The sequence below is a fragment of the Lepidochelys kempii genome, chromosome 1 (assembly GCF_965140285.1).
Source record: "Lepidochelys kempii isolate rLepKem1 chromosome 1, rLepKem1.hap1, whole genome shotgun sequence".
NCBI classification, from domain to species: Eukaryota; Metazoa; Chordata; order Testudines; family Cheloniidae; genus Lepidochelys; species Lepidochelys kempii.
The window spans coordinates 215,501,407-215,512,296 of NC_136380.1; the positions used below are offsets into that span (position 1 = coordinate 215,501,407).

Genomic DNA, 10,890 nt, shown 5'->3' on the forward strand with positions numbered 1-10,890 from the left:
GGAAGGAGAGGGGAGGAGGGAAGAGACAGGGTCAGGAGGGCACTCTACAACCCTATCCCCCTTATTTGGGCTCCCATAGCCTTTTGTTATATTTCATTTTACATTGGTTAAAAGAAAGACTTTCTAGCAATTGCCTTGTGCTTGTTAGTGACCAATGTCAAACTCTGTAATGTTTAAATTTCACTGTATGCAACAACTAATGGCTGCACTTCACAGTACAAGTGAAATGTTGCAGGCACGTCTGCTTGGAAGGGAACTGAAACTTTCTCACTTATTAACAAAAGCACAACATGACATATAATGTCTAAAACACTTCATGGTCCAAAGCAGCTAGTAATTGCATCCACTATCTCCAGTTGTTCCTTGCTTTTCAGCAGGGCAAGTTATGCAAACTATAAACCAAAGCAATTGGAACTCTTGATACGAAGGAGGGGAAACAGAAAGACCATAGGAACAGGACAATTTTAAGTATTATTGGGCTGAACTCTGCTTGTAAAGCTGGACTTGCTCCACTGGATTCCATAGAAATACTGGTATCAGAGGGGTAGCTGTGTTAGTCTGGTTCTGTAAAAGCGGCAAAGAGTTCTCTGGCACCCTATAGACTAACAGACATACTGGAGCATAAGCTTTCGTGGGTGAATACCCACTTTGTCAGATGCATGTGCATTTCTACTAGTGGATCTGAGAGCAGAATGTGGCCAGTTAAGTATATCACACACACACTCAGGATTTCACCTTTATACGTGACACATTTTAAAAAGCAAGTCTCTTACCTGAATGGTGATCAAGGGATACTGAAAGAGAGACCAGGAAAAGAGATGGTAAGTGTTTGAGGAAACAATAATAGTTGTTTCAGCATTGAATAAATAACAATTTTAAAAACTATTTTAGATATTAAGGGCCCAAATCTACAGTGAGTATTCAAGCAAGATTTTCACTGAGTTCAGTAGGAATTTTACCTGAGTAAGAACCACAAGGTTTGACCCTAAATGCTGAAGATAACATATTTTTAAAAAGAGGAGATGAGGGCATAAGACACCCTGGGACAGATTCTGATCTCACTCATACTGGTGCAAACCAGGAGCAGTACAGTTACTGTTACAATGCTGTACCTAAGATCAGAATCAGGCATCCTATTGGTCTCATCCATCCATACTCTCAGATTATCTAGTACCTTTCAACAGGGCAAAGTCCTGCTCTCTCCTGCACGGGTATGGGGTGAGAATAAGGTGCAGGAAGCCTATTTTCCTCAGCTGAGAAGCCAGCCAGGACCCCTCCATGTGTTGCAGTAAGTATCATATCCCCAAGACAGATAGTCTGTTGTTGGCAGTATCTAGATTCTCTCCCCTTGCAGATGGCGAGTGAGCCTGTAGCCACTGGCGACACATGCTAAACGGGAACAGTAGGAGTGGGCCAAGTGAAATTGCTTGTTGGAGCAGTAAAAATCACCTCGCATTGCAAGGCACAGACTCTCCTTGAAGCCCCTTGCCCAGCAGTAGCAGGAGGGCTCTTGTGCCAGGCACACATCTGCCTACACGCTAGTGCTGCTCTGTGTGGCTGCTGCATGTAAGGGCCGGACTTTGTACGTGCAGTGTTAAGGTTCCAGTTCAAACTAATATTTCTTCTTCGGTTTCTGCAGAAATTCAGCTCCAATTCTGTCCCAAACAAGTGTGTATTTAGAGGTTGGACTGGGGCTGATGAGGTGACACCCACCAATTTACCATCCAGGTGGGGCTCCTGGATAATTCCGGTCTCTGGTCACACTCACCGTCTCCTGAACAGGCCTAAAATGGGTATCGAGAGCGACAACTCGAAACAGCACTGAAAAGACATGGGCAAGAGATCAACGTTAGCTCGCCTCTATCTTCTGAGCTCCAGTTTGGTCCATAGCCCCACTTCAGCTGGTTTTCCAGCACTCCCCCTTTGAAAAAGGAACAGGTAAATCGCAGATAGGATCTGTACCCACAGCGAAGAGGGTTACAGCTCCATCCTCTCATGCGAGAGACTTTCCACGGTATACCCTTCCATGGGACTGAATTCCCTGAGCTGGCCTAGCAGCAGGGAATGCTTTTCTCTAGAGGTTTGTCTAGCCTACTGAAGGAAAGGGAGTGTGGTCCGAAGGAATAGGAACTGGGTTGGGAGCCAGATAACCTGAGTTTTGTTATTGACTCCCTGTGTGGCTTTAGGCAAATCCCCTTTTCATCTCCATTTCTCCACTGTAAAATGTGCCCACCTCCCCCATAGGGGTGTGTCAGCATTAATCTAGTTAATGTCTGCACAGGGCTTTGAGCACATAAAAGTGCAAGTGTTATTAAGAAGCAGCCATTTCGGATTAGAGCAGTTTGCCCGATTCAGAAGTGATTCCCCAGTGTCTGCACAGCAGGTAATTCTGTGTAAGGACCTTCCCTCACAGCCTCTCCTACTGGGTGCTTGCCATGTCCTTGAAGCTGGAAAGCCCAGCCATTGTCACAGATATGGAGCTATAGCTAGAAAGCCATTGGGAAGTTCTCTAACCATCTATTCGTGGCTACGAGTGCCTGGGAGCCATAATGAGGCAGCAGCAGTGAGAGCAGGGGACAAAGGCAGTGACTGTGAAAAAGGAGTGAATAAAGACTGGGGAGTGAGTTGGGATTTTGACAGTCACCCACCAGATGCTGTCCTGTGTCTGAGGGTGGCTTCCTCAGCTCCGCTGCAGACATTAGCAATGATTTTACTGTAAGGTGCTGAGCAGTCAGCCCAAATCCACAACATTGTCTGTTCTGACTTGCACTTTGCAGAGCAGTTCGCTCTCTCACTCTAGCTCTGGATATTGGTTCCCAGAGGAAATGACATTAAGTAAAGCAGTATCTACATTCACCTGTCTGTCCTGGCTTGTAGATGGGTTTGTCTGTCTGGACAAAGACGACGCTCTCCACATTCTGAATTGCCACCGACCTCCTCTCTGCCAGCCTGACTGTGGCGCCTTTGGCGGAGAAAGTGATGAAAGCCAAGGGGGAAAAGGTGGCATGAGGAGCCTGGGAGGGATGCAAAATATAAGGGGGAGACTGTTCAGCTTAGACCATTCTCTCCTGGAGCGGTCTACCTGCAGCATGTAGTGTACTATAGATTCACCCCACACCTCTGTCTCTTTCTCAGATCTTTACTGCGTCTCTCTTCCCACATCCCTCTCTTCTCTCACAGTGCAGCTCTCCCCTGCCTCCTTTCCCCCTCTCCATTTCGCATTCCTTCCAGCTCTTATTTCTCCCTTAGTCTCCCTCCTCTGCTTTACCCTTTCCTCTCCCATCACTAACTCTGTAAGATCACTTGTTTGATCGTGCACATTTTCCATGATTACTTTTTCTTTCTTTATTAGAATGTAAATTAAAGTCTGTACCATGAATCTGATGCACTGGAAGAAGTAATTTCCTCTCACAGGCTGCTCAAAAATAGTGGTGTTGGAACCACTGTACTCCAGGACGACACTCACAGACACCGACTCTTTGAGGTTGTGGAGCTGCAGGCAGGCCTGATCCGGAGAGCTACTCTGCAGCACTGACGGCACCATTAGGACATACTGTCTATGGAAATCAAACACCACAAATTAATTCAAGGGACAAGGGGGCAGACAGGAAGGAACAACCTGTTTGGCTGAGGCCAGACAATGGCTATTGAGAAGTAAAGGACTTTTTCATTATAGGTTCAGATATAACATAGGACCCCAGACAGCTCTGCTAATTGCCAGCAATCCCTCACAGCCACTTTGCTATTCCTGGACTTCCCACACAACTCTGCCGATGCCCCTCAATCCTGCTCTGCAGCCCCCCCATGTTATGAATCCTGGAAGCCCATACCTACCACACCACACCTGGCTATTACTGTTCCCTTTCCTATGCATACAAGCTCATACATTTTAAATTTTGTGGTAGTTTAGCAAGGTGTAAAAAGTGTGTTTTGTGCTCACATGTGAAGCACTCATCCCATTTCATAGAATCATAGAATATCAGGGTTGGAATAGACCTCGGGAGGTCATCTAGTCCCACCCCCTGCTCAAAGCAGGACCAAGCTCAATTAAATCATCCCAGCTAAGTTAGAATTCACCCTAGGCTTCCAGATATAAAAGGTGGGGGCAGCAGCAGTATTTCTAACTGTGCCTCCAAACCCTTCAATAAATGAAGGATTCCCAGCAAACACATATCATTAGTAAAGAACATGGTATTTCTTACAGTTCAGGAGCATATGCAGCTGTTAGGTGAACAGCGAGGGCACTCAGAAAAAACTTCAGCAGCATCTTTGTTCACAGAAACAAGGGAAATGCAGAGATATAATCACCCAAGGGACAGCACGTTCTCTGAGATTTTAATAGCCCTTGGACATTCCTTGCTCAGAGTTGCACACTGAAAGAGCCTGTTCCTCCACTCCTCCCTGACTCCCTTTCTCCCACCTCAGTTGCTGATGGCTTTATAAGCCCAGCAAGGGGTGGGGATCCTAGTCCATCCCACACTTTCCAAGACCCTCCCCAGAACCTATCACAACCCACTCCAGCTCCCTGCCCTCCAAGTTGCATCACTTGTTGCAATTTTCTTATCATTGATGCAAAATGTCTTCCGTGACTTGGCTTGCTTCTAACACTGATGCTTGGCACAGGGAAGCAGGAAATGACCCAAAGCAGAATGAGCCTGTTAAACTAGTTTAAGGCTTGGGTTCCCCCCTGCCCCTTGATTCTGGAGGAATTCACCTACCAGGTTGACAAACTGCTTGCAGTGGATTAACTTTACATGCATATTTTGATGCTTGATCTTTGCTGAAATCACATTCCTGGAGTAGAAAGTGAACAGAGTAGAGCACGTCTCCCTCGCTTCACCACCATCTTGACTTTTGAATATGACGATGATGATGATGAGACTGAAGAATAGGGAAACCAGAGCTAGAAACATATCTAGGTCACTCACACCTAGTCTCTCTCCCTGTTGTAGACAATGCTGGATGTCTGCTGCAGTCTATTCTCCAAGGCTTTATCTATTACTCAAACAATGTGCTTCCACCAAGTCCCTAGATATCTGCTAGCACTCCTGGATCTCAGTTTTTCCCCAGTCAGGATACAAGTAATGTCAATGGAAGTTACTCAGATCCTGAAAGAGGAAAATAGGGTCCCTGCTCTTTAACTGGAATCCCCTCCTTTTGTTTTGAAAGAGGACACAAAGCCCAACTCTCCCCACCTCACCACACAAAAACAAGAGGCAACACTGGAAAATAGTTGTTTGATGTTTGTGATTCCTGTACTCCAGAGTTATCTTAACAATTGGATTAAACATCATCCTCTTGGAGCCACATTGGCATGGTTTTATCCCTGACCAGCTCTAGTGCCAATAAATAAAGCTGCAGAAGACCTGTCTGCTCCCTGCAGCCAGTGCAGGATTGTGCTGTTTCAGAAACAGATCAAGCAGCTCATCCTCAACATTTCACTTTACACACATTTCTTAGCAAAAGGGTTATTTTCATATTAACAAATTACAAAAATACACACTTTTGTGTTTTTAGTGCAAAGTCTCTTTTGCAGTTGAATGGCCCCATTGTTGCATAAAAACACACCGCATTTCACTGAAAATATTTATGGAAATATTTGTGGAAATTGCCCCAGGTGGGAGTTTTTGCTGTTACGTAATACAAGGCCAAGAGGCAGCAGCTGATGTTCAGTTCTTTTCCCTGTCAAACTTTGGAAAGGGAATGGCAGCAAGGGTGGAGTTTTTACTGACCCAGAAGCTCAGAATTACTTTGTGGAGTCAGTTTGCAGCAGACACAGAATTTCAACATTCCTAGCAGCAGAGTAACAGGAAGATTCGGTCTAAAGCCTGAGCTCCTTATAGCTTCCTTTTCCATCATACAATGCTGTATTGTTTCTGATTCCTCTGTTTTCTTGACAAGTTTGGTGTTGGTTGTTAATGTTTGAGTGTTTACTCTTTGTTAAATATGAGTGTTTACCTCTTTGTTAACCTTCATGTAACCCTCTTAGGGTGTGTCTTCACTGCAGCATTAACCCAGGTGTGGGTGGTCACACTGCAAAGCCCTACAGCATGCCTGTGTGCTCAGTGGTGCTGTACTCACCCACCTGCATCACTAGGACTCCTAGGGGCACATCCCAGGGTTCTTTGCACTGCAATGAGCTGAACCACTCTATGACTGTTTCTCAGTGAATTGTGGGTGAACTTGTCTGTCCTATCTGGGCACACAGAAGGAAGGCATTGGAGGACTATCAGCACTGGAGTGGTTTAACCTGTGTCCTCACTACAGAATGGGTAGGTTACCAGCCTGAGTAATATTAGCCTATAGTCCCAGATAGGTCAGATAGCCTGGGTTTAAGGCAACAGTGAACTTGGGTGAGAGGGTTTTGTGTGCAGATGGGGTGTGGGGTTAGGGGAAAACCAAATTCAGAGCTCGGGCTAACTCTGCAGTGAAGACATCCCCATAATCACAGAATCATAGGACTGAAAGGGACCTCGAGAAGTCATCTAGTCCAGTCCCCTGCACTCATGGCAGGTCTAAGTATTATCTAGACTATCCCTGACAGATGTTTGTCTAACCTGCTCTTAAAAATCTCCAAGGATGGAGATTGAACAACCTGCCTAGGCAATTTATTCCAGTGCTTAACCACCCTGATAGTAAGGAAGTTTTTCCTAATGTCCAACTTAAACCTCCCTTGCTGCAATTCAAGCCCATTGCTTCTTGACCTATCCTTAGAGGTTGAGGAGAATAATTTTTCTCTCCCCTTCTTGTGACAACTTTTTCTGTACTTGAGAACTGTTATTATGTCTCCCCTCTTCTCTTTTGCAGACTAAACAAACCTATTTTTTTCAGTCTTCCCTCATAGGTCATGTTTTCTAGACCTTTAATCATGTTTGTTGCTCTTCTCTGGACTTTCTCCAACTTGTCCACATAATTCCTGAAATATGGTACCCAGAACTGGACACAGTGCTCTAGCTGAGGCCTAATCAGCGCAGAGTAGAGCGGAAGAATTACTTCTTGTGTCTTGCTTACAACACTCCTGCTAATACACCCTAAGTGCAGCACTCTGCACTTGTCCTTGTTGAACCTCATCAGTTTTCTTTTGGCCCAATCCTCCAATTGTCTAGGTCACTCTGGACTCTAGCTGTACCCTCCATCATATCTACCTTTCCCCCCAGCTTAGTGTCATCTGCAAACTTGCTGAGGGTGCAATTCATCCCATCATCCAGATCATTAATAAGACCTGCCCCAGCTCATAAGTCATTGGCACAGCCATGAATAGAACCTACGCTGCCTGATTCCACTAGTCCTGTATTTACAGAGCACAATTGCCCCAGCCCCTCTGCACGTAGCCCTGTGCCCCTTCCAAAGAAGCAATAATGTTAGCTGTATATTGAAACATGCTGCTGTAGCCCCTAATTTTTATTTTGCACTAAAGAAATTCCATCTCTGACCCACACTAGCCCCGGTGTTATTTTGAGACCACTCTAAGCTGTGGCTATGCTTATTATAGTGAGCAGGATTTTTTTTTTTTTTATCAGTTCACAATCTTCTTTGCTCACAGAACTTCTAGAGAGCTTTGTCTGGGCCTGCATGCCTTAAGAACAATTAAAGAACCCTTGTAAATTAAAGAACTGGAGACCCTATCAGCCAAACAGGACTTTCCATATTAGTGCCAAGGTTAAGCATTGTTCCGCAGACACCTGGGTCAAAGCAAGCATTTCGACCTGCCCGTTGTCTAAACAAATTGTTACACTCTCTTTATCTGCCTAAACAAGGTTTTATAGGAAGCAGTAGGAGTGAAAGTTTCAGATCACTTCAGTGCATTCCAATTAATTTCCATGCCTCTAATGATGAAGTATTAATCCTCCTTGGAATGCAGCAATGATCACATTTAGCCAAAAGGTGTTAGGCCCAGATTTTTAAAGGTATTTAGGCATTGCTGTGATGCTTAGCATTGCAACACCTAATTGATTTAAGAGCCTAAGTATCATTTTCAAATGGGATTTAGGCACTTAAGTTCCAAAATCCATTAACAGCCAATATTGATATACTACACTAGAACAGCGCTTCGAGTCTGGATGCAGCTTATACTGGTAAAGCTGTATTTTTACCAGTATAGCTCGTTCTCTTTCCCCTGAGTGACCAGGAAGAAGAGGTTGATGAGGCTTTTTTTAAACAACTTAACAAAATCATCCAAAGCGCAGGACTTGGTGGTGATGGGGAGACTTCTACTACTCAGACATCTGTTTGGAAAATAACACAGCAGGGCACAGATTATCCAGCAAGTTCTTGAATGTATTGCAGACAATATTTTTATTTCAGAAGGTGGAGAAACCTACTAGGGAGAGGCTGCTCTAGATTTGATTTTGACAAATAGGGAGGAACTGGTTGATAATTTGAAAGTGGAAGACAGCGTGGGTGAAAGTGATCAGGAAATGGTAGAGTTCATGATTTTAAGGAATGGTAAGAGGGAGAACAGCAAAATAAAGACAATGGATTTCGAGAAGGGAGTGTAGCAAGGCACCCCTTCTGCCTCGCTGGACTTAGCGCTCCCTCCTCTGACAGGGACAGGGCCTGGGGTAAATCCTAAATAGAATATCAGGGTGGAAGAGACCTCAGGAGGTCATCTAGTCCAGCCTCCTGCTCAAAGCAGGACCAACACCCACTAAATCATCCCAGCCAGGGCTTTGTCAAGCCTGACCTTAAAAACCTCCAGGGAAGGAGATTCCACCACCTCCCTAAGTAACCCATTCCAGTCCTTCAACACCCTCCTAGTGAAAAAGTTTTTCCTAATATCCAACTGTGACGGGGCAAGGCCAGATGGCTATGGAAAAGTAGTGCGAGATAGATATATTAGCTCCAGGCTCAACAAATCCTTGGTACCAGGATAAGTGAAATGGCAGCTGCTCCAGGTCAATTAAGACACCTGGGGCCAATTAAGAACTTTCCAGAAGGCAGGGAGAACGCTAGGTTGATTGGGACACCTGAAGCCAATCAGGGGCTGTCTGAAACTAGTTAAAAGCCGCCCAGTCAGTCAGGTGGGTGTGCATGTCAGGAGCTGTGGGAGGAAGTTGTGCTGTTGGAGAGGCTGAGTAGTACACACCATATCAGGCACAAGGAAGGAGGCCCTGAGGTAAGGGTGAAGTGGAGCTTGAGGAAGTGAGGGCTGCTGTGGGGGAAGTAGCCCAGGGAATTGTACATGTTATGTTTCTAAAAGGTCAGCTATCATAGCTGATACTATTAGGGTCCCTGGGCTGGAGCCCGGAGTAGAGGGTGGGCCCAGGCTCCCCGCCACCACCACCACCTTTGCCCCCTGATTAATCACTGAGACTGGGAGACAACAGAGACTGTGCAAGGAAGGATAACTTCTCCTCACCTCCCTCGCTGGCTTATGAAGAAAATGGTCAGTAGACTATGACCCTTGTCTCTAGAGAGAGAAGGATTATGTGCAGGGTCACAGTGAGCCTCTGAGGCTAACGAAATCCTCCAGGAAACATGGGACCCACAGAGGCAAGGACAGAGCTTTGTCACAATTGGTGTCAGAAGTGGGATTTCGTTCACAGCATGGCGGAAGAAAGAGGTTTAAGAAAAGGTTTGTTTGTTTGCTTTGTACCACAATGGAGGAAGAGGTAAGAGCTCTGGTACAAGCCACAGCAGCCCAGCAGGAGGCCACCCAGGTTCAGGCAATGACACAACAGGAGTCTATGCGGCTACAGCAGGAAACCAATCAATTATTGATGAGTCAGGTGACCCAAGATCATGCCCTCTTGAGAGAGGTGGTGGACCAGTTGAAGATCCTCACCACCCAAGCCCGGGGGTCCGATGGGATGCAAACCCTGAGGGGCACTGGTTGTGTGCCAAAGATGACATCAGGAGATGACGTAGAGGCATATCTCCTCTCATTCGAAAGGACTGCTCAGCATGAGGCGTGGCCCCAGGAGCAGTGGGCCAGCATTCTCGCCCCTTTTTTGTTTGGAGAGGCCCAGAAGGCCTACTTTGACTTGCCTGCCACAGATGCCACTGACTGTACCCATCTGAAGGCAGAGATCCTAGTACGATCAGGGGTAATGGCAGCGGTAAGGGCCCAGAGATTCCATGAGTGGAAATACCAGGAGAAGAAACCCCCAAGGTCCCAGCTATTTGACCTCATACACCTCGCGCGGAAGTGGTTACAGCCCGAGGTGTGCAGGCCAGAGGAGATTTTGGAGACCCTGGTCATAGACCATTACATGCGGGGACTGCCGCCAGATCTCCGCAAATGGGTAGGCCAGAACGATCCGTCCACATACGATGAGATGATCACACTTGTAGAAAGATGGATGACAGCCAGGGAACTGACCCGACTACCCAAGGAAGGCCCCTTTCGAAGCAAGCACCCGATCACAACCCTGGAAGGTTGGGCAGCCAAACCCCCGGGGAGTCCTAGGTGGAAGAAGGGAGGAGCCGAAAACCAGCGGGGACCCCAGAAGGAAGGGATTGGCCTGAGTGGGGGGGAACCCCGGGACTAAACCCCCTAACTCCCGGGATAGGGGAGTGATTAAAAGCAATTATAGATGTTATGCATATGGGGAGTGGGGACACATAGCAGCACAATGTCCCAGCACCGAGGAGCCTATTCAACTTGGGGGATTGGGAGGTCCTATGCTCCCTTATCCACCTCACGGGGGTCGCATTAGCCCAGCATAATTACACGAGCAAGTGAGGATATCATCCGACTTGATGCCGATCCAAAAGATCGAGGCAGCCAACATGATTAATCGCAACCGAGATGTGTTCTCTACAAAACCAAGGCAGACGACTGAGACGTATCACTATATCTGCACGATCCCCGGAGCCAAGGTAACATTGAGACCCTACCGAATCCCAGCAGCCAAAAGAGAAGAAATCAAGGCCGAAGTAAAGAAAATG

The 10,890-nt window shown here is 46.4% G+C and overlaps 1 protein-coding gene across 1 annotated transcript in view; it reads right to left on the bottom strand.

The window, feature by feature from the left end:
• LOC140907106 (ovostatin) overlaps positions 1-4,267 on the bottom strand; it is a 54,777-nt gene extending 50,510 nt beyond the window's left edge. Inside the window, exons 1-5 of the mRNA XM_073332348.2 lie at positions 4,203-4,267; positions 3,374-3,557; positions 2,858-3,014; positions 1,769-1,821; positions 774-794 (exon numbers count right to left, since the gene is read on the bottom strand). Of these exons, the coding sequence (XP_073188449.2) occupies positions 774-794; positions 1,769-1,821; positions 2,858-3,014; positions 3,374-3,557; positions 4,203-4,267 (480 nt within the window). The remainder of the gene's footprint in view (positions 1-773; positions 795-1,768; positions 1,822-2,857; positions 3,015-3,373; positions 3,558-4,202) is intronic.
• Between the last annotated feature and the right edge of the window lie 6,623 nt (positions 4,268-10,890).